Source organism: Nerophis lumbriciformis, linkage group LG23 (assembly GCF_033978685.3).
Source record: "Nerophis lumbriciformis linkage group LG23, RoL_Nlum_v2.1, whole genome shotgun sequence".
In the NCBI taxonomy this organism is placed as follows: Eukaryota; Metazoa; Chordata; class Actinopteri; order Syngnathiformes; family Syngnathidae; genus Nerophis; species Nerophis lumbriciformis.
The window spans coordinates 2,725,001-2,750,144 of NC_084570.2; the positions used below are offsets into that span (position 1 = coordinate 2,725,001).

The 25,144-nt window shown below is 41.5% G+C and overlaps 1 protein-coding gene across 2 annotated transcripts in view; it reads left to right on the top strand.

The window, feature by feature from the left end:
* prox1a (prospero homeobox 1a) overlaps window positions 1-25,144 on the top strand; it is a 101,528-nt gene that overhangs the window by 38,780 nt on the left and 37,604 nt on the right. For both annotated transcript variants that reach the window (XM_061985336.1, XM_061985334.1), the window contains exon 6: window positions 3,552-3,746. In XM_061985336.1, the coding sequence (XP_061841320.1) occupies window positions 3,552-3,746 (195 nt within the window). The remainder of the gene's footprint in view (window positions 1-3,551; window positions 3,747-25,144) is intronic.

The window sequence follows — 25,144 nt, forward strand, 5'->3', positions numbered from 1 at the left end:
CCCCAAAGCATGATGTTTCCACCCCCATGCTTCACAGTATGTATGGTGTTCTTGGGATGCAACTCAGTATTCTTCTTCCTCCAAACGTGACGAGTTGAGTTTATACCAAAAAGTTCTATTTTGGTTTCATCTGACCACATGACATTCTCCCAATCCTCTGCTGTATCATCCATGTGCTCTCTGGCAAACTTCAGACGGGCCTGGACATGCACTGGCTTAAGCAGGGGGACACGTCTGGCACTGCAGGATTTGATTCCCTGTCGGTGTAGTGTGTTACTGATGGTAACCTTTGGTACTTTGGTCCCAGCTCTCTGCAGGTCATTCACCAGGTCCCCCCGTGTGGTTCTGGGATTTTTGCTCACCGTTCTCATGATCATTTTGACCCCACGGGATGAGATCTTGCGTGGAGCCCCAGATCGAGGGAGATTATCAGTGGTCTTGTATGTCTTCCATTTTCTGATAATTGCTCCCACAGTTGATTTTTTCACACCAAGCTGCTTGCCTATTGTAGATTCACTCTTCACAGTCTGGTGCAGGTCTACAATTCTTTTCCTGGTGTCCTTCGACAGCTCTTTGGTCTTGGCCATAGTGCAGTTTGGAGTCTGACTGTTTGAGGCTGTGGACAGGTGTCTTTTATACAGATAACCTGTTCAAACAGGTGCCATTAATACAGGTAACGAGTGGAGGACAGAAGAGCTTCTTAAAGAAGAAGTTACAGGTCTGTGAGAGCCAGAGATCTTCCTTGTTTGAAGTGACCAAATACTTATTTTCCACCATAATTTACAAATAAATTATTTAAAATTCCTACAATGTGAATTCCTGGATTTTTTTTCACATTCTGTCTCTCACAGTTGAAGTGTACCTATGATGAAAATTACAGACCTCTGTCATCATTTTAAGTGGGAGAACTTGCACAATCGGTGACTGACTAAATACTTTTTTGCCCCACTGTATGCTGGCTTTTGAACTTTGCGCCTATAATGGTTATTTTCCTCTTTGTTCCGGAGGACATGAAGTCCACAGTTTCCAAAAACAATTTGAAACGTGGTCTCGTCAGACCACAGAACACCTTTACACTTTGCATCGGTCCATCTTAGATGAGCTCGGGCCCATCAAAGCCAAAGGCGTTTCTGGGTGTTGTTGATAAATGGCTTTCGCTTTGCATAGTAGAGTGTTAACTTGCACTTACAGATGTAGCGACAAACTGTTGTTACTGACAGTGGTTTTCTGAAGTGTTCCTGAGCCCATGTGGTGATATCCTTTACACACTGATGTCACTTTTTGATACAGTACCGCCTGAGGGATCGAAGGTCCGTTATATCATCGCTTAGGTGCAGTGATTTCTCCAGATTCTCCGAACATTTTGATGATATTACGGACCGTAGATGGTGAAATCCCTAAATTTCTTGCAAAATCTCGTTGAGAAATGTTGTTCTTAAACTGTTGGACAATTTTCTCACGCATTTGTTCACAAAGTGGTGACCCTCGCCCTATCCTTGTTTGTGAATGACTGAGCATTTCATGGAAGCTGCTTTTATACACAAGCATGGCACCCACCTGTTCCCAATTAGCCTATTCACCTGTGGGATGTTCCAAATAAGTGTTTATATATATATATGTATATGTATATATATATATATATATATATATATATATATATATATATATATATATTTTTATATATATATATATGTATATATATATATATATATATATATATATATATATATATATATATATATATATATATGTGTATTTTATTACATATATATATATATATATATATATATATATATATTTATATATATATATATATATGTGTGTATTTTATTACATATATATATATATATATATATATATATATATATATATTTATATATATATATATATATATGTGTGTATTTTATTACATATATATATATATATATATATATATATATGTGTATTTTATTACATATATATATATATATATATATATATACATATATATATATATATATATATATATTATTATATTATTATATAAATAAAATAAATACTTGAATTTCAGTGTTCATTTATTTACACATATAAACACCGATAACACTCCTCTACTCATTGTTGTATTTGAAAGTGCAATGCTTTGCAGCCAGCAGCACAGCATTTGAAGGAGCATAGGTATGGCAGCATCTGTGAAATTTAATTTGCAGGAAAGGAGTGAGTTTAGGGTTGAATTGTCCATCCTCGTTCTATTCTCTGTCACTCGTCGTCGCCATGACTGCCTCTTCTTCGGTCTCCGTCTCCGTCTTGTTGTGTGTGCAGTTGTGCACTCTCCAAAAGCCGTAGATGTTATAACGTGACTGGGCCGGCACGCTGTTTATATGAAGGAAAAGCGGACGTGACGACAGGCTGTCCTCACTCAGGTCCGCACGGACCTTAAGTCCGGCTGGAAATCGGGAGAAATTCGGGAGAATGGTTGTCCCGGGAGATTTTCGGGAGAGGCACTGAAATTCGGGAGTCTCCCGGAAAATTCCGGAGGGTTGGCAAGAATGACAACACTACCTCAAAAAAAACTGGTGAAAAAGACTTGATTAATTTCTTATTCTCCCTCCTCTTACTTTATTGTCCTTCATTTTCAATGCAAAAGTTGACAGGTATAGGTGTGTAGAAATGATGGCACAGTGAATGCTGTAATCAAAGCTCGAGGCGGTCCAATGCTATATTAGGGTGGTTGTTTTGGCCAGGCAGCGTATCTTTTGAGAAACACATGCAAACGTTTATACAAACATAGGATAGGATAGGATAGGACTTTATTGTCATTGCACCAGTACAACGAAACTATGTTTTCAGCACAAACCCGTTCAAGATTAGACAAACAAACAGTGTTCAAGGTTACAGAACAGGAACGCTGATGGGTCGCCATAAGGCGTCCCGTAAAAGATAAGAAAAAGGTCAAACGCTGGGGAAGAAGATGAGTAAAAAAATACGATCTAGACTGGGCTCCTAAGGGGGCCTAGTCTGGAGTGGGAAAAAACCATGCAATGCACACATAAACACGTTACATTTAATCACGACAACTTGCAACAGAGGGGCGGGGAGCTGGGGCCCTGGAGGTCGACTGCTGCTATGAAGCGCTGCCAGCCGTCCATCACGGCATAAAACCATGGTTTTGATAATGAGATAAACTTACATAATCAACAATCGATGACATTATTAATTCCCCCTCCCCTGCTGTATTCTTTTAATTTCCGCCATCGTTTGCGACGACGCACCTCCCGACCATTCCCCGGACCCCCGCCCCCTTTGAAACCCTCCTAATCCTGAACAGGCCGACAATTTCTTACAACAATACCGAGATAATCTCTGTGTCAAAGCTTATTTTTCTGCCTCGCCGCACACACACAAACACACACTTTCACTGGGCCAGCCGTGTGGTTTCTTACAATATAAACATACAAACAAATAGTTTATTTTCTACACGATAACTTCATCATTGCTTTCTCAGGCTGTTCCGTCCTCTCCCCGAGTGACCCGCGCTGACCTTTTTCTACCTCTCGTCCCCACTCTTGCAGTTTAACCGCTGCATCACCTCCCAGCTGATCAAGTGGTTCAGCAATTTCCGGGAGTTCTACTACATCCAGATGGAGAAGTTTGCCCGGCAGGCCATCAACGAGGGCGTGACGGCCGTGGAGGAGCTGACGGTGGGCCGCGATGCAGAGCTTTTCCGCGCGCTCAACATGCACTACAACAAAGCCAACGACTTTGAGGTAGGACAAAGTCCGCTCTTTCATGGAATTTTACAAAAAATTTAGTTTTGCCTTTAATTTTCATCTACATGTGATGCTATTAGCTTTCATTGTGTGAAGTTAGACCCCCCCACCTTGTCCAAATCTCCCCTATCTTATTGCTGCAAAATTTTCTTTTGTGCCTTTACGGTTTCTAAGTGATTGTAAAATACATTTTCTGACTGGTGATGTCGTCCACCCCCTCCTCAGCACACCTTATGAAAATCTCCTTAAACCTGCACCAATCGTGTTTGTTTGTGCTGCAATCAATCAAGCTTTATTGCAGACTCCAACGTCCAAGTAAACATACACTCACATACAATACATAAAACAAACAAAACACAGTATAAAAGGCATTATCACACACTAATAAAACAGTGATTGCGCATAATCAGTAAAAGCAGCAATAAAAAGATAAATAAAATAAAAAATAATATATATATATATATATATATATATATATATATATATATATATATATATATATATATATATATATATATATATATATATATATATATTGGACACAAATTCCTCAATCTGATTGACAAACACTTTCCCAAAGACAACAACCTAAGAAAAGTATTCAACAAGAACAACATTAAATTGAGCTACAGCTGCATGAACAATATACGACAAATCATCTCAAACCACAACAAAACAATTGCAAATGAGCCGTCGACCCCCAGTCAGAGCGACTCCAAAACCAACAAAGCATGTAACTGTCGAAAGAAACCTGAATGCCCCCTCAACGGGGGGTGCTTACAAACATCAGTTGTCTACCAATCTAAGGTAATACGCAAGGACATTAACACATCCGACACATATGTAGGATTAACCGAGGGTGAATTCAAAACCAGATGGAACAATCACAAGGCTTCTTTCAGGAACAAAAACCTGCGAAATACCACAGAACTCAGCAAACACATTTGGGACCTCAAAGACAATAATGTTGAATATTCAATAACATGGCAAATTCTTGCATCCAGCACACCTTACAATAGTGGTAATAAAAGATGCAACCTATGCTTGAAAGAGAAGCTGTTTATTATTTACCGTCCAGACCTGTCATCCCTCAACAAGCGCAGCGAAATTGTAACAACATGCCGCCATAGACGGAAACACCTCCTAGGTAACACATGAGCCAATCACCACGCCCCTAGGCCAGCCTGTACCCACCCACTCTGTGCCCTATATAAACCATGGTATGCGAATGCTCCCATTAAAATCTCCTGACGATTGAGGGTACCCCCCCTCATGAAACAGGCCTGTAGAAATGAAATAGTCTTGTGATTTTTTTCCCACACATACATATATTGCGCTCTACTACGGTATCGAGCACTATTTTTTGGATAACCTTATCAAGATATATATATATATACATATATATACATATATATATATATATATATATATATATATACGGGAGAAAATGCACACCGTAACACAACATAAACACAATAGAACAAATACCCAGAACCTCTTTGTTTTGATTGATTGAAACTTTTAGTTTCTTTTAGTGCGATTTTGAAGGAGGATAGAGATGCACTTTCTTTTGCATTCCATATTGATGTGGCATAGAAGGAGAATGAGTTAAGACCTTTGTTAGATCGGAATCGTTTACATTTACATACTTGCAGCACTAACTCAACATCGCCCCCCCCCCCCCCCCCAAACCCCACCTCAACCTCCTCATGTCCCATATTCCAAGCTGCTGTTTTGAGGCATGTTTTAAAAAAAAGAATGCACTTTGTGACTTCAACAATAGATATGGCAGTGCAGTCCATAACTTGAGTTGATTTATTTTGGAAAACCTTGTTACATTGTTTAATGCATCAAGCGTGGCATCACAAAAAAAATTAGGCATAATAATGTGTTAATTCCACGACTGTATTTATCGGTATCGGTTGATATCGGAATCGGTTATTAAGAGTTGGACAATATCGGAAAATCGGATATCGGCAAAAAAGCCATTATCGGACAACTCTATCAACAACCAATAAACAGCAATGAATAAGGGATTACTGTAGATGAGGTGGCGACTTGTCCGGGGTACGACCCCGAAGGGAATAAGCGGTAGAAAATGGATGGATGGGTGGATGTAGTTTACTATGCACAATGTTTGACAGCATGATAACGAGGGATGATGTTTGATAAGAAATTATCGAGTTTGAGCCCATTATTGAATCCTCTTATTAAACCGATTCCTTATCGATTCTCTTATCGAATCCAGATAGGTTGTTGCATATGGAAAAAAACACACAATATTTGGTTGAAAAAAAGTTCACTTTTATTTTACAAGAAAAAAATAAAATAAAATACATAAATAAATATTGACTGTTGTTACCCCCCTAAAAAAATAAAATAAAAATAAATAAATATTGACACGACACGGTTCTCGACATTCAGGTTATGTGCGGCCTGAACATGTTTCAACATACTGCTCCCCTTACATGAGAGCGAAGCCTGGCAATAATTGCATATTGCCGTTTCTTCGTCGTATTTTTTTGTAAAGCCATGCCTTGAGGCGTTTTTTCCGTTATTGCAGACTCCAACATCCAAGTAAACATACACTCACATACAAAACATAAAACAAACAAAACACAGTATAAAAGGCATTATCACACACTAATAAAACAGTGATTGTGCATATTCAGTAAAAGCAGCGATAAAAAAAATAATATTTATATTATATATATATATATATATATATATATATATATATATATATATATATATATATATAAAACGACATCATCTGGTACAACCCCCCATACAGCAAAAACGTCTCAACGAACATTGGACACAAATTCCTCAATCTGATTGACAAACACTTTCCCAAAGACAACAACCTAAGAAAAGTATTCAACAAGAACAACATTAAATTGAGCTACAGCTGCATGAACAATATACGACAAATCATCTCAAACCACAACAAAACAATTGCAAATGAGCCGTCGACCCCCAGTCAGAGCGACTCCAAAACCAACAAAGCATGTAACTGTCGAAAGAAACCTGATTGCCCTCTCAACGGGGGGTGCTTACAAACATCAGTTGTCTACCAATCTAAGGTAATACGCAAGGACATTAACACATCCGACACATATGTAGGATTAACCGAGGGAGAATTCAAAACCAGATGGAACAATCACAAGGCTTCTTTCAGGAACAAAAACCTGCGAAATACCACAGAACTCAGCAAACACATTTGGGACCTCAAAGACAATAATGTTGAATATTCAATAACATGGCAAATTCTTGCATCCAGCACACCTTACAATAGTGGTAATAAAAGATGCAACCTATGCTTGAAAGAGAAGCTGTTTATTATTTACCGTCCAGACCTGTCATCCCTCAACAAGCGCAGCGAAATTGTAACAACATGCCGCCATAGACGGAAACACCTCCTAGGTAACACATGAGCCAATCACCACGCCCCTAGGCCAGCCTGTACCCACCCACTCTGTGCCCTATATAAACCATGGTATGTGAATGCTCCCATTAAAATCTCCTGACGATTGAGGGTACCCCCCCTCATGAAACAGGCCTGTAGAGATGAAATAGTCTTGTGATTTTTTTTCCCACACATACATATATATATATATATATATATATATACATACATATATATATATATATATATATATATATATATATATATACATACATATATATATATATATATATATATATATATATATATATATATATATATATATATATATATTTATATATATACACGGGAGAACATCCGCACCGTAGCACAACATAAACACAACAGAACAAATACCCAGAACCTCTTTGTTTTGATTGATTGAAACTTTTATTAGTAGATTGCACAGTACAGTACATATTCCGTACAATTGACCACTAAATGGTAACACCCGAATAAGTTTATTATAAGAATATCCATTATTATGTCCATTATTTTTGCTGCTTTCTGTATCTCCCGCTTATGACTGAGCTACGTCATTTCCTGTGATGTCCCACAGGGCATTTCCTGTGGAACGGGATTAGTTCCCAGGGATTCGAATAAAGAACCAACTCTTTTTCTTTACTATAGTGGGTCTCGATAATGGGAACCGGTTCTCAAAAGGGGATTTGAGTCCATGGAATCGGTTATTTTCTTATCGAACAACCGGGAGAACTGGTTTCGAACATCATCTCTAATGATAACCGAGGCATAGCATATGAAAACCGGGGCAAATTTTTGGGAAATATTTGTATCACTCGACATTTTGGTACCTTCTGAGCCCTTGACGACTCCAAGTTAAACACTAGAGAGATTATTTATTTGCACTATAATAATATTACCCAATCCGTGCTGTGGAGAGCAGTTGGGGTCAAAGGTTGTATGTTTTTGTCCGCGACACAAAAAATTGATCGCAGCAAAACGGCCTCCACCCGGTCAGCTGTTCACAGCGCAGCAGTCCCCTCGCCATTCTGCTGAGGTGCGGATGTTGCATTGTGTGTGTGTGTGTGTGTGTGTGTGTGAGTGTGTGTGTGTTCAACGAGGCGAAAGAGGACGCCGCTCAAGGCATAGGTGTCCTTGTCAAAGCGATTTGCCGAAGTCACATTCTCCCCCCCTCACTTCTCCTCGCCCAATATTGGTGCAAAGGGGACCGGAGGGCCTGTAAACTCTCTGACACAAACATCAGCAGCATTTAGACGTCCATTAGCGTGCACGCACACGCTCGACCAGCACAAACACTCTTTTTTTTTTTTTTTTTACTTAGGAGGGAGTTGAACGAGTGACAGGTGACTTCTCAGAATCAGAATCAGAATCAGAAATACTTTAATAATCCTGATCGCTGCCAACTTCTTACAAAAAAGGTGAAAAATAGGTAAACGCTGGCGGGGGGGTCAGAAAAAAACCATTCAGTCTAAAGCTTGGGCCCCTGGAGAGGGTGTCCAGACTGAGGCCAATGGAAAACAAACCTTCATAGCCATAGCACACATAAACATGATGAAGAGCTGACTGTCCAGAGTCGGGACCTGGGGTGGACCGCTCGCCTGTGCATCTGTCTCCGCTCGGGATGGTCTCCTGCTGGCCCCACTATGGACTGGACTCTCACTATTATGTTAGATCCACTATGGACTGGACTCTCACTATTATGTTAGATCCACTATGGAGTGGACTTTCACAATATTATGTCAGACCCACTCGACGTCCATTGCATCGGGGGCGGGGGGGGGGGGGGGGGGGGGGGGGTCACCCACATCTGCAGTCCTCTCCAAGGTTTCTCATAGTCATTCTCATCGACGTCCCACTGGGTTGTGAGTTTTTCCTTGCTCTTGTGTGGGCTCTGAACCGAGGATGTCGTCGTGGCTTGTGCAGCCCTTTGAGACACTTGTGATTTAGGGCTAAATAAATAAACATTGATTGAGTGATGATTGAGTGTGTTCAGAGGGAAAACATCAAACTTCAAAGAACACAAAAGGACATTAAAAACATTAAAAGAGCAGAGCTGATGCAACCGGCCATTTTTACATACAGCTACAAAAGTAAAACAACAAAAAAAAAACATATAGACTGTGGTGGCCTCTGCGGTGTTCCACGCCATCGTCTGCTGGGATGGGGTGAGCATGGCCAGAGACAGGAGCAGACCCAACAAAGCAACCAAGAGCATACTTGCCAAACTTGAGACCTCCGAATTCGGGAGATGGGGGGGTTGAGGTGGGCGGGGTTAGGGGGGCAGGGTTTGGTGGTAGCGAGGGTGTATATTGTAGCGTCCCGGAAGAGTTAGTGCTGCAAGGGTTTTGATTGATTGAAACTTGTATTAGTAGATTGCACAGTACAGTACATATTCCGTACAATTGACCACTAAATGGTTGATTCATGATACAGATATATACTATCATCATAATACAGTCATCACACAAGATAATCATCAGAGTGTATACATTGAATTATTTACATTATTTACAATCCGGGGTGTGGGATGTGGAGGGTTTGGTTGATATCAACACTTGAGTCATCAACAATTGCATCATCAGAGAAATGGACATTGGAACAGTGTAGGTCTGTCTTGGTAGGATATGTACAGCAAGTAGTGGACATAGAGAGAGAGAGATCAGAAAACATAAGAATAAGTATAAGTATCTACATTTGATTAATTTGATTATTTACAATTGATTATTTACAATCCGGGGAGTTGGGATGTGGAAGGGGGAGGGTGTTAGTTTAGGGTTGAAGGGATGCTGGGTATTTGTTCTGTTGTGTTTATGTTGTGATACGGTGCGGATGTTCTCGCGAAATGTGTTTGTCATGCTTGTTTGGTGTGGGTTAAGGGGGAGGAGTATATTTATAGCTAGAATTCACTGAAATTCAAGTATTTATTTTATATACAGTATATATGTGTTCATTTATTTACACATATACACACACATACCACTCCTCTCTACTCATTGTTGTATTTGAAAGTGCAATGCTTTGCAGCCAGTAGCACAGCCTTTGAAGGAGCATAGCTGAAATTGAGTTTGCAGGAAAGGACTGAGTTTAGGATTGAATTGTCCATCCTCGTTCTATTCTCTGTCACTATCTTTTTTTGGACATTGCTACTTGCCGTCGTTTTGAAGCAATGCATGATGGAAATCCGGATGTTGTGTGTCAGTGTATTAACGTGCCGGCTGGAATAAACACACGCTGGGAAATAGCTCCGTGCCTGCCTACTTTATGGGTTATAGATAAAGCTATGGATAACGGAGACATATATAATATCAATCAATCAATCAATCTTATTTATATAGCCCTAAATCACAAGTGTCTCAAAGGGCTGCACAAGCCACAACGACATCCTCGGTACAAAGCCCACATACGGGCAAGGAAAAACTCACCCCAGTGGGACGTCGATGTGAATGACTATGAGAAACCTTGGAGAGGACCGCATATGTGGGTAACCCCCCCCCTCTAGGGGAGACCGAAAGCAATGGATGTCGAGTGGGTCTGACATAATATTGTGAAAGTCCAGTCCATAGTGGATCCAACATAATAGTAAGAGTCCAGTCCATAGTGGGGCCAGCAGGACACCATCCCGAGCGGAGACGGGTCAGCAGCATAGAGATGTTCCCAGCTGATGCACAGGCGAGCGGTCCACCCCGGGTCCCGACTCTGGACAGCCAGCACTTCATCCATGGCCACCGGACCTGTGCCCCCCCCCCCTCAAGGAAAAGGGGAGCAGAGGAGAAAAGAAAAGAAACGGCAGATCAACTGGTCTAACAGGGGGGCTATTTAAAGGCTAGAGTATACAAATGAGTTTTAAGATGGGACTTAAATGCTTCTACTGAGGTAGCATCTCTAACTGTTACCGGGAGGGCATTCCATAGTACTGGAGCCCCAATAGAAAACGCTCTATAGCCCGCAGACTTTTTTTGGGCTCTGGGAATCACTAATAAGCCGGAGTCCTTTGAACGCAGATTTCTTGCCGGGACATATGGTACAATGCAATCGACAAGATAGGACGGAGCTAGACCGTGTAGTATTTTATACGTAAGTAGTAAAACCTTAAAACCTTAAAGTCACTTCTTAAGTCTCCTTCTTGTTGCGTGTGCAGTTGTGCACTCTCTAAAAGCCGTAAATGTTATAACGTGACTGGGCCGACACGCTGTTTACATGGAGGAAAAGTGGACGTGACGACTACAATCGGGAGAAATTCGGGAAAATGGTTGTCTCGGGAGATTTTCGGGAGAGGTACTGAAATTCGGGAGTCTCCCGGAAAATTCGGGAGGGTTGGCAAGTATGTGGAGGATCCATCCATCCATCCATCTTCTTCCGCTTATCCGAGGTCGGGTCGCGGGGGCAGCAGCCTAAGCAGGGAAGCCCAGACTTCCCTCTCCCCAGCCACTTCGTCCAGCTCCTCCCGGGGGATCCCGAGGCGTTCCCAGGCCAGCCGGGAGACATAGTCTTCCCAACGTGTCCTGGGTCTTCCCCGTGGCCTCCTACCGGTCGGACATGCCCTAAACACCTCCTTAGGGAGGCGCTCAGGTGGCATCCTGACCAGATGACCGAACCACCTCATCTGGCTCCTCTCGATGCGGAGGAGCAGCGGCTTTACTTTGAGCTCCCCCCGGATGACAGAGCTTCTCACCCTATCTCTAAGGGAGAGCCCCGCCACCCGGCGGAGGAAACACATTTCGGCCGCTTGTACCCGTGATCTTGTCCTTTCGGTCATAACCCAAAGCTCATGACCATAGGTGAGGATGGGAACGTAGATCGACCGGTAAATTGAGAGCTTTGCCTTCCGGCTCAGCTCCTTCTTCACCACAACGGATCGATACAGCGTCCGCATTACTGAAGACGCCGCACCGATCCGCCTGTCGATCTCACGATCCACTCTTCCCTCACTCGTGAACAAGACTCCGAGGTACTTGAACTCCTCCACTTGGGGCAAGATCTCCTCCCCAACCCGGAGATGGCACTCCACCCTTTTCCGGGCGAGAACCATGGACTCGGACTTGGAGGTGCTGATTCTCATCCCAGTCGCTTCACACTCAGCTGCGAACCGATCCAGTGAGAGCTGAAGATCCTGGCCAGATGAAGCCATCAGGACCAAAACATCTGCAAAAAGCAGAGACCTAATCCTGCAGCCACCAAACCGGATCCCCTCAACGCCTTGACTGCGCCTAGAAATTCTGTCCATAAAAGTTATGAACAGAATCGGTGACAAAGGGCAGCCTTGGCGGAGTCCAACCCTCACCGGAAACGTGTCCGACTTACTGCCGGCAATGCGAACCAAGCTCTGACACTGATCATACAGGGAGCGGACCGCCACAATCAGACAGTCCGAAACCCCATACTCTCTGAGCACTCCCCACAGGACTTCCCGAGGGACACGGTCGAATGCCTTCTCCAAGTCCACAAAGCACATGTAGACTGGTTGGGCAAACTCCCATGCACCCTCAAGGACCCTGCCGAGAGTATAGAGCTGGTCCACAGTTCCACGACCAGGACGAAAACCACACTGTTCCTCCTGAATCCGAGGTTCGACTATCCGGCGTAGCCTCCTCTCCAGTACACCTGAATAGACCTTACCGGGAAGGCTGAGGAGTGTGATCCCACGATAGTTGGAACACACCCTCCGGTTCCCCTTTTTAAAGAGAGGAACCACCACCCCGGTCTGCCAATCCAGAGGTACTGCCCCCGATGTCCACGCGATGCTGCAGAGTCTTGTCAACCAAGACAGCCCTACAGCATCCAGAGCCTTAAGGAACTCCGGGCGGATCTCATCCACCCCCGGGGCCTTGCCACCGAGGAGCTTTTTAACTACCTCAGCAACCTCAGCCCCAGAAATAGGAGAGCCCACCACAGATTCCTCAGGCACTGCTTCCTCATAGGAAGACGTGTTGGTGGGATTGAGGAGGTCTTCGAAGTATTCCCTCCACCGATCCACAACTTCCGCAGTCGAGGTCAGCAGAACACCTTCCGCACCATATGTGGAGGATGTCTGTGCAAATTTCCTTTTTTTCATTTGTTTGCCGCCTTCCCCGTCTGCATTCGCCTTCACCTGCCTCCTTCCTTTTGTCCGCCCTGAGGGGGACATTACCGGCCAGGGACTCTTTCTCTTTGTCAAGCTCGGGGAGGCGTGAAACCGGAACCGCGGCCGATTCAGCAAGTCTCCGACGCGCACACAGGAGTCTTCTCTTTTTAGCCAAATTTAGCATCACGCTTTCCACCTTGAATTGTCCCTCGTCAGACCAACCCCCCCCCCCCCCCCCCGCCCCCACCCCCCCTCGTCCTTCTGGATCCGTCCTCCTCATCCTCTCGGTTATCAACCTCGTCCATCTTTAGCCGCTTTGCTCGCTCACTCGTCCTCTCCCCCCCCCCCCTGCCCACCTGTCCACTTCCTGGATTGTTCCGCTGCCCTTTTTTTTGGGCGCATCCCAGTTCAGTTAGGAACTTTTTTCTAGTGCACAGCCAGCATTGGGGAAAAAAAAGGTACTTTTTTTTCTGTTTGAGTGTGTTGGCGTAATTCATGCATCTCCATTAATTACCTTGCTGGGTTGTTTTTTTTTTTGTGTACACCTCGCCATCCTCCTGCATCCCCTTCCCCCCCATCACCCACCGCCCTTTCTCTGGAAATATTTTGTCCTAATTACATCTCGGCCCGCTGGCTAATGAGGGAGGCGTGAGGAGGGGAGGTGTGAGAAAGGGAAAGGAAACTGGGAATAGTCTCATCTTCAAAAAACAAAAAGACACAGAGGGATTTTTCTTTGCCAGGACACTCTGAGGGTGGGGGGGGAGATGTCAGCTCAGTCGCTGCCAAGAGGAAGAGAAATATTTCCTCTTTTTTTTTTTTCTTTTACTTTCTTTTGGGAACAGACCGACTCGCCGTTAAGTCTGCCAGGAGGGCTGGGCATGACATCCTTAACTTGCACCAGCCATTTTTTCCCCATTATTTGCGCAACGAGCGAATGCATGCACCTCAAAGAAAAAACGTGATAAAGTAAAGGTCTACAGTTTGTTAGGGGTGTAGCGGAACGTCCTCATTGGGGTTGTTCCGTGTTCCACTAGGCCACCTACTCAGTGGCCTTGTGGTTAGAGTGTCCGTAGGTTGTGAGTTCAAACCCCGGTCAAAACATACCAAAGACTATAAAAATGGGACCCGTTACCTCCTTGCTTGGCACTCAGCATCAAGGGTTGGAATTGGGGGTTAAATCACCAAAAATGATTCTCAGGTGTGGCCACCGCTGCAGCTCACTGCTCCCCTCACCTCCCAGGGGGTGATCAAGGGTGATGGGTCAAATGCAGAGGACAAATTTCACCACACCTAGTGTGTGTGACAATCATTGGTACTTTAACTTTTATTATTATTACGGTCTTCACTGGAAATTTTGAAAAAAAAAAAAAGTAAATAAAAAAAATATCCGTCCATCCATTTTTGTATTGCTTGCCCCTCTCGAGGTCGCTGGAAATTTTTTTTAAAAAAATGATATGCTTTATCAAAATGTATTTTTAGGAAATGATCAGTATGTATTTGAAGTATTCGTAATAAAATAAAATATGGTATATATATATATATATATATATATATATATATATATATATATATATATATATATATGTCTTAATAAGGTTATCCAAAAAATAGTGCTCGATACCGTAGTAGAGCGCAATATATGTATGTGTGGGGAAAAAAAAATCACAAGACTATTTCATCTCTACAGGCCTGTTTCATGAGGGGGGGTACCCTCAATCATCAGGAGAAATCTCCTGACGATTGAGGGTACCTCCCCTCATGAAACAGGCCTGTAGAGATGAAATAGTCTTGTGATTTTTTTTTTCCCACACATACATATATATATATACATATATATATATATATATATATATATATATATATATATATATATATATATACCGTATTTTTTGGACTATAAGTCGCTCCGGAGTATAAGTCACACCGGCCAAAAATGCATAATAAAGAAGGAAAAAAACATATATAAGTCGCACCGGAGCCCGGCCAAACTATGAAAAAAACTGCGACTTATAGTCCCAAAAATACGGTATATATATATATATATATACATATATATATATATATATATATATATATATACCGTATTTTTCGGACTATAAGTCCGAAAAAAAAAAATATTGTATATATATATATATATATATATATATATATATATATATATATATATATATAAATATATATATATACAAAAATATATTGTATATATATATATATATATATATATGTATATATATATATATATATATATATATATATATATATATATACCGTATTTTTCAGACTATAAGTCCGAAAAAAAATAAAAATAAAAAATAAAAATATATATATATATATGTATATACCGTATTTTTCGGACTATAAGTCGCAGTATTTTTCATAGTTTTTAGCGACTTATATGTTTTTTCCCTTCTTTAATATGCATTTTGGGCAAGCGCGACTTATACTCCGGTGCGACTTATACTCCGAAAAATACGGTATATATATATATATATATATATATATATATATATATATACCGTATTTTTCGGACTATAAGTCACAGTTTTTTTCATAGTTTTTAGCGACTTATATATGTTTTTTCCCTTCTTTATTATGCATTTTGGGCAGGTGCAACTTATACTCTGGTGCGACTTATACTCCGAAAAATACGGTGTATATATATATATATATATATATATATATATATATATATATATATATATATATATATATATATATATATATATATATGTGGTCAAAAGTTTACATACACTTGTAAAGAACATAATGTCATGGCTGTCTTGAGTTTCCAATCATTTCTATAACTCTTGTTTTCTTGTGATAGAGTGATTGGAGCACATACTTGTTGGTCACAAAAAACATTCATGAAGTTTGGTTCTTTTATGAATTTATTATGGGTCTACTGAAAATGTGAGCAAATCTGCTGGGTCAAAAGTATACATACAGCAATGTTAATATTTGGTTACATGTTTCACTGCAATAAGGCGCTTTTGGTAGCCATCCACAAGCTTCTGCTTGAATTTTTGACCACTCCTCTTGACAAACTCAGCTAAATTTGTTGGTTTTCTGACATGGACTTGTTTCTTCAGCATTGTCCACACGTTCAAGTCAGGACTTTGGGAAGGCCATTCTAAAACCTTATTTCTAGCCAGATTTAGCCATTCCTTTACCACTTTTGACGTGTGTTTGGGGTCATTGTCCTGTTGGAACACCCAACTGCGCCCAAGACCCAACCTCCGGGCTGATGATTTTAGGTTGTCCTGAAGAATTTGGAGGTAATCCTCCTTTTTCATTGTCCCATTTACTCTCTGTAAAGCACCAAATCCATTGGCAGCAAAACAGGCCCAGAGCATAATACTACCACCACCATGTTTGACGGTAGGCATGGTGTTCCTGGGATTAAAGGCCTCACCTTTTCTCCTCCAAACATATTGCTGGATATTGTGGCCAAACAGCTACATTTTTGTTTAATCTGACATCATATGGACAAAGATAAGACCTTCTGGAGGAAAGTTCTGCTACATTATTCTGCTACAAATCAGCACAAATTGTTATATCCATTTTTTTTTGTAGGTTAAAGTGTTTATATTAAGGGCAAAAAAACAAATAAGGTGAGAAAACAGAAATAGCACACAGAAGGTGTGAGAGGTAACAGTTAACACTGCACAGCAATGCTGGGACTGAGTCACAGGGAAGGATAAGTGCGAGTAGAGCCAAAGCAGAGTAGATGTACACGACTGGAAGTTGGAATCATCAGGAAATCTACTGGCACCGAGTGAAGGAACTGGAGAGCTTAAGTAGTCAGGAGGAGATGAGCATCAGGTGTGGCCGCGGGTGGCTATCGGTCCTGTGACCCAGAAACCAGGCACCGCAACAAAAAGAAACTCGGCGATAATACAGCTGCCAGATCTTGAAAGACACAATGTTATGCAGAGGTGTACTTATAACAATTTGGCAGACAAATAACACTATTCATAGAGTTGGGGTGGGGGATTTGCACTGCTTTACGGTAAGTTCTCAGATCAATGCATCAGTGCAAAGAGGAGTGAGGAGACTCCGACTGGCAAATTTCACTTCAAAATAAACCCAGATGAGACTTGTAGATAAAACCATAGGGAAGTCCCTCCTTTAGCTTCCGTCTTGTTTTATCATATATTATATATTATATATTATATATTATATATATATATATATATATATATATATATATATATATATATATATATATATATATATATATATGCTTTGTGGACTTGGAGAAGGCATTCGACCGTGTCCCTCGGGAAGTCCTGTGGGGAGTGCTCAGAGAGTATGGGGTTTCGGACTGTCTGATTGTGGCGGTCCGCTCCCTGTATGATCAGTGTCAGAGCTTGGTTCGCATTGCCGGCAGTAAGTCGGACACGTTTCCGGTGAGGGTTGGACTCCGCCAAGGCTGCCCTTTGTCACCGATTCTGTTCATAACTTTTATGGACAGAATTTCTAGGCGCAGTCAAGGCGTTGAGGGGATCCGGTTTGGTGGCTGCAGGATTAGGTCTCTGCTTTTTGCAGATGATTTGGTCCTGATGGCTTCATCTGGCCAGGATCTTCAGCTCTCACTGGATCGGTTCGCAGCTGAGTGTGAAGCGACTGGGATGAGAATCAGCACCTCCAAGTCCGAGTCCATGGTTCTCGCCCGGAAAAGGGTGGAGTGCCATCTCCGGGTTGGGGAGGAGATCTTGCCCCAAGTGGAGGAGTTCAAGTACCTCGGAGTCTTGTTCACGAGTGAGGGAAGAGTGGATCGTGAGATCGACAGGCGGATCGGTGCGGCGTCTTCAGTAATGCGGACGCTGTATCGATCCGTTGTGGTGAAGAAGGAGCTGAGCCGGAAGGCAAAGCTCTCAATTTACCGGTCGATCTACGTTCCCATCCTCACCTATGGTCATGAGCTTTGGGTTATGACCGAAAGGACAAGATCACGGGTACAAGCGGCCGAAATGAGTTTCCTCCGCCGGGTGGCGGGGCTCTCCCTTAGAGATAGGGTGAGAAGCTCTGTCATCCGGGGGGAGCTCAAAGTAAAGCCGCTGCTCCTCCGCATCGAGAGGAGCCAGATGAGGTGGTTCGGGTATCTGGTCAGGATGCCACCTGAGCGCCTCCCTAAGGAGGTGTTTAGGGCATGTCCGACCGGTAGGAGGCCACGGGGAAGACCCAGGACACGTTGGGAAGACTATGTCTCCCGGCTGGCCTGGGAACGCCTCGGGATCCCCCGGGAGGAGCTGGACGAAGTGGCTGGGGAGAGGGAAGTCTGGGCTTCCCTGCTTAGGCTGCTGCCCCCGCGACCCGACCTCGGATAAGCGGAAGAAGATGGATGGATGGATGGATGGATGGATATATATATATATATATATATATATATATATATATATATATATATATATATATACATATATATATATATCAGCCTTTGCACCTGTCAATAATGTCAATAATATAATATAATAATAATATAATATAATAATGTCAATAATGTTCACAGACTCAGCATTTTGCTCTCTATTAGATGCAATGGTTATCCTAACTTGTTCACCGGTCCTCACATGGAAGGTACTATTCTGTCCACAAAAATACACATGCATTCACACATATTAATTTGTGACGATCTGAAAGAGACCCCCCTTGAAGGATGGGTGTCGTTGCTCACACATTCTGCCCTTTGACTTTTGATTGAAACACACACACACACACACACACACACACACACACACACACACACACACACACACACACACACACACACACACATACGTTTACATACACAAAAATACACATGCATTCAAACATTCAAACATATTAATCAAGGTATTGTTTTAAAGAGAGACTTAAAAATATATAGTATGTATAAAAAGGTTGTAAATGTATTTTTATTTGTTTGATTAAAAAAAAAAAAAAACTTAATTTACGGACTATTAGCCGCTATTTTTTTTCCCCACGATTAAAACCCTGCACTTTATACAATCGTGTTTATGAATTTATTCAGGCTTCATGAGCTTTACATGCCGGCAATAAATGTAGCCTTGTCACATTAGACCAATGAAATTGCAGAAAGGGTCAAAATAGATCAATAAAATTGCTCACATTAAATCAAACACACTTGCAAAATTATTTAGTCAGCCATTTAGCACGTAATGGACTCACCCTCACCATGACGGGTTTTTTTCCCCGGGGATGAATAGGGAAGTTCTTCCTTTAGCTGCCGTCTTGTTTTATCATATACTGCTGCCTTTGCACCTGTCAATGTTTATACTTTTGCATGCACATTGAATCAACCAAAAAAATCCTGACTTTGGAGCAATGTTCACAGACTCTAGCATTTGATGCAATGGTTTTCCGTACTGGGACCATGGTTTCGTTCCTAACTTGTGGAAGTTACTTTTCCTTCCACAAAAATACACGTGTATTCACACATTCACACATATTCGTTTGTGACGATCTGAAAGAGACCCACCTTGAAGGATGGGTGTGGTTGCTTACACATTCTGCCCTTTGACTTTGATTGAAACACACACACACACACACACACACACAAATACACTTGCATTCACACATATTAATCAAGGGATTGTTTTAAAGAGAGATTTAAAAATATACAGTATATATAAAAATGTTGTAAATGTATTTGTATTTGTTTGAAAAATAACCAACTTAATTTCTGGACTATTAGCAGCTTTATACAATCTTTTGGTGGATTTTTGGATTTTTCAGGCTTCATGAGCTTTACATGCCGGGAATAAATTTAGCCTTGTCACATTAGACCAATGAAATTGCAGAAAACGTCACAATGGATCAATTAAATTCGCTCACGTTAAATGAAACACACTCGCAAAATTATTTAGTCAGCCATTTAGCACGTAATGAACTCACCCTCACCATGACGTTTTTTCAGGGATGAATAGGGAAGTCCTTCCTTTAGCTGCCATCTTGTTTTATCATATACTGCTGCCTTTGCACCTGTCAATGTTTATACTTTTGCATGCACATTGAATCAACCAAAAAAATCCTGACTTTGGAGCAATGTTCACAGACTCTAGCATTTGATGCAATGGTTTTCCGTATTGGGACCATGGTTTCGTTCCTAACTTGTGGAAGTTACTTTTCCTTCCACAAAAATACACATGCATTCACACATTCACACATATTCATTTAAGACGATCTGAAAGAGACCCCCCTTGAAGGATGGGTGTGGTTGCTTACACATTCTGCCCTTTGACTTTGATTGAAACACACACACACACACACACACACACACACACACACACAAATACACTTGCATTCACACATATTAATCAAGGGATTGTTTTAAAGAGAGATTTAAAAATATACAGTATATATAAAAATGTTGTAAATGTATTTGTATTTGTTTGAAAAAAACAAAAACTTAATTTCTGGACTATTAGCCGCTTTATACAATCTTTTGGTGGATTTTTGGATTTTTCAGGCTTCATGAGCTTTACATGCCGGGAATAAATTTAGCCTTGTCACATTAGACCAATGAAATTGCAGAATACGTCACAATGGATCAATTAAATTCGCTCACGTTAAATGAAACACACTCGCAAAATTATTTAGTCAGCCATTTAGCACGTAATGGACTCACCCTCACCATGACGTTTTTTTTTTCCCGGGGATGAATAGGGAAGTTCTTCCTTTAGCTGCCGTCTTGTTTTATCATATACTGCTGCCTTTGCACCTGTCAATGTTTATACTTTTGCATGCACATTGAATCAACCAAAAAAATCCTGACTTTGGAGCAATGTTCACAGACTCTAGCATTTTGCTCTCTATTAGATGCAATGGTTTTCCGTATTGGGACCATGGTTTCGGTCCTAACTTGTTCAACGGTCCTCATATGGAAGGTATCTTTTCCTTCCACAAAAATACACACGCATTCACACATTCACACATAATCATTTGTGACGATCTGAAAGAGACCCCCCCCCCCACCCCTCTTGAAGGATGGGTGTGGTTGCTTACACATTCTGCCCTTTGACTTTGATGGAAACACACACACACACACACACACACACACACACACACACACACACACACACACACGTTTACATACACAAAAATACACCTGCATTCACACGTTCACACATATTAATCAAAGGATTGTTTTAAAGAGATACTTAAAAATATACAGTGTATATGTTTGTATAAAAAGGTTGTAAATGTATTTGTATTTGTTTGAGAGAAAAAAACAACCTTAATTTCCGGACTATTAGCCACTATTTTTTTCCCCACGATTAAAACCCTGCACTTTATACAATCCTGTGGATTTATGGATTTTTCAGGCTTCATGAGCTTTACATGCCGGCAATAAATGTAGCCTTGTCACATTAGACCAATGAAATTGCAGAAAGGGTCAAAATAGATCAATAAAATTGCTCACATTAAATCAAACACACTCGCAAAATTATTTAGTCAGCCATTTAGCACGTAATGGACTCACCCTCACCATGACGTTTTTTTTTTCCCGGGGATGAATAGGGAAGTTCTTCCTTTAGCTGCTATCTTGTTTTATCATATACTGCTGCTTTTGCACCTGTCAATGTTTACTTTTGTATGCACATTGAATCAACCAAAAAAAAATCCTGACTTTGGAGCAATGTTCACAGACTCTAGCATTTGATGCAATGGTTTTCCATATTGGGACCATGGTTTCGTTCTTAACTTGTGGAAGTTACTTTTCCTTCCACAAAAATACACGTGTATTCACACATTCACACATATTAATTTGTGACGATCTGAAAGAGACCCCCCTTGAAGGATGGGTGTGGTTGCTTACACATTCTGCCCTTTGACTTTGATTGAAACACACACACACACACACACACACACACAAATACACTTGCATTCACACATATTAATCAAGGGATTGTTTTAAAGAGAGATTTAAAAATATACAGTATATATAAAAATGTTGTAAATGTATTTGTATTTGTTTGAAAAATAACCAACTTAATTTCTGGACTATTAGCAGCTTTATACAATCTTTTGGTGGATTTTTAGATTGTTCAGACTTCATGAGCTTTACATGCCGGGAATAAATTTAGCCTTGTCACATTAGACCAATGAAATTGCAGAATACGTCACAATGGATCAATTAAATTCGCTCACGTTAAATGAAACACACTCGCAAAATTATTTAGTCAGCCATTTAGCACGTAATGGACTCACCCTCACCATGACGGGTTTTTTTTTCCCGGGGATGAATAGGGAAGTTCTTCCTTTAGCTGCCGTCTTGTTTTATCATATACTGCTGCCTTTGCACCTGTCAATGTTTATACTTTTGCATGCACATTGAATCCACCAAAAAAATCCTGACTTTGGAGCAATGTTCACAGACTCTAGCATTTGATGCAATGGTTTTCCGTATTGGGACCATGGTTTCGTTCCTAACTTGTGGAAGTTACTTTTCCTTCCACAAAAATACACGTGTATTCACACATTCACACATATTCGTTTGTGACGATCTGAAAGAGACCCACCTTGAAGGATGGGTGTGGTTGCTCACACATTCTGCCCTTTGACTTTTGATTGAAACACACACACACACACACACACACACACACACACACACACACACCTGGGGGGAGGCACACTAGCTCACATTTCAATCACATTTCAGGACTATCTGGTTTCATAAGCAATGCGCCGCATGAAAGACTTAACCGGTCATGTCTTTCTCCGTGACTTTAGAGCCTTTGTCATCTTTCCCCCTGTCTTATTCATCCATTCACTCGTTTCCTTTCCTCAAAGAGGCCCTCGCTCCAATCCCGGCGGCCCATCCTGATTTTTTTTTCCCCCCTTGTCACAGCCACGGCCCGAAAGAAATACTGTTGCTCAGCGCAAACAAGCTGTCTGGCTGGTTATTTAATTCATCGGTTAATTGAGACAAGCATTGTTACACCCTTTGCACAATTATTCATGGATGCAAATGAGGTGCTAATGAAGTAAAGTTCCACGGCGAACGAGACCGGGTGCTGGTGGACCGGGGAGCAGACGACACCGCAGACAAAGCCACCTGCCAGTTTATGTCACTATAAATATAGCTATGTGCGTAGAGAATGCCTGCGTGCATGCGCGCGCATGTGCGAGTGTCTTCCAGTTGGGACGACGACGACGAAGAAGGCATCGTCTTTGTCATTGAGCCATGAGGAGCCTTCCTGTGTGTGTGTGTGTGTGTGTTTGTGTGTCATGCACACAGTTATTCCCCTTCGCAGCTGCCTCCTCAGCTTTGACAATGGGCCCGCTAACAAAGACGTGGCCTTGAGCCGCTGTCATGTGATACGAGTGGTCTGCAGCCTCTCGGTCAGATGACCCAAGCTATTGTCCCTGACAGTGACACACACAGGGGCCAATCTCAGAACGCAGACCCTTCCTCCGTGGCAAACTTTACCATCACGTTCGTGGTGGTTTGAACAAGCAGATGCCTTTTTACGTCCTTTTTTTTAAATCATTAAACTGATGCCTTAAATGTGGCTAATGCAAGAATTGTCACTATTCTGCAAATATTTATTTGATCTGCAAAAAGTCAGTGTTCAAAAACAAGAAAAAAATTATACAAAAATGAGGGGTATTTTATTTGAACTAAGCAAAATTATCTGCCAATAGAACAAAACAATTTGGCTTGTCAAAACTTTCCAAAACAAGTAAAATTAAAGCTGCAAGCAGCGTTGGTCGGGCCCGCATATTTGGCAGGTGCTAGTCCTAAGTGTCCCAAAACTTTTGTGTACTTTTAGTCTGAAGTGTCCCAAGACTTTAGTCTAGTGTACCTACCTTGTCTGCATTGTGTGGGCACGTTGGTGCTTCCTGCTTTGGAGCAGCCATCTTAAAAAAACAGCACCGCAGGAGCATCAGTGCAGCGGGTCTTTGAAGGGTCATAAAATCAAAACCGGAGCAGGTATTAAAAATCCCATCTATACTTTTAATCACAAGGGTTTTATCTCTCACCTGTGTTAGTTTGAAGGCGAAACGACAAACGCGCTCAGAGGAGATAGATTTTGAAGGAAGGTGACCGGTTTTTCCAAAAATTGTATTTTGAAGGGGGAATAGCAAACTTCCTGTTGATTTTTGCTGGGGGTTGTCAATTTATGAAATGTAGGTCTAAGTGAGACCTACAGAGAGGTTTTTGTTTCATCTCTCTCCGACCTTCCCAGTGGGCAGTTTTGTCAGATTTGTCATCCGAGGAGCAGTTTTTTGTGCGTTTTATTAAAAAATTGCTGTAGAGCACAATTTTTAGATTTGGGGTTAGGTTTTTTCATTAGATCACAGTTTTAGCCAGTCCTGATATGTATGTTCAGTTTGGTGAGTTTTGAAGCATGTTAAGGGGGTCAAATTAGAGGTAAAAGAGGCAAAAGTGACTGTTTTTAGTACTTTTTTGTCTTGAAGGGGGAATTGCCAACTTCCTGTTGATTTTAGCCCGAAGATGTACAATTGAAAAATGTAGGTCTAAGTCAGACCTACATAAAGGTTTTTGTTTCATGTCTCTCCGACCTTCCTAGTGGGAGTTACAGGCAGCGTAGTTTTTTGTTCTTCCTAGGGGGCGCTAGAGCGCAATTTTGAGTTTTGGGGTTTGGTTTTTTTATTAAAAGGCAATTTTCGCAGGTCCTGATGTGTGGGTCAAATTTGGTGAGTTTTGAAGCATGTTAAGTGGGTCAAATTAGTGCTCGAAGAGGCGGCGGAAGAAGAAAGAAAGAAAGAAAGAAAGAATAATTAAAGCTGCAAGCAGCGTTGTTCGGGCCCGCGTATTTGGCAGGTGCTAGTCCTAAGTGTCCCAATACTTTTGTCTACTTGTAGTCTGAAGTGTCCCAAGACTTTTGTCTAGTGTACCTACCTTGTCTGCATTGTGTGGGCACGTTGGTGCTT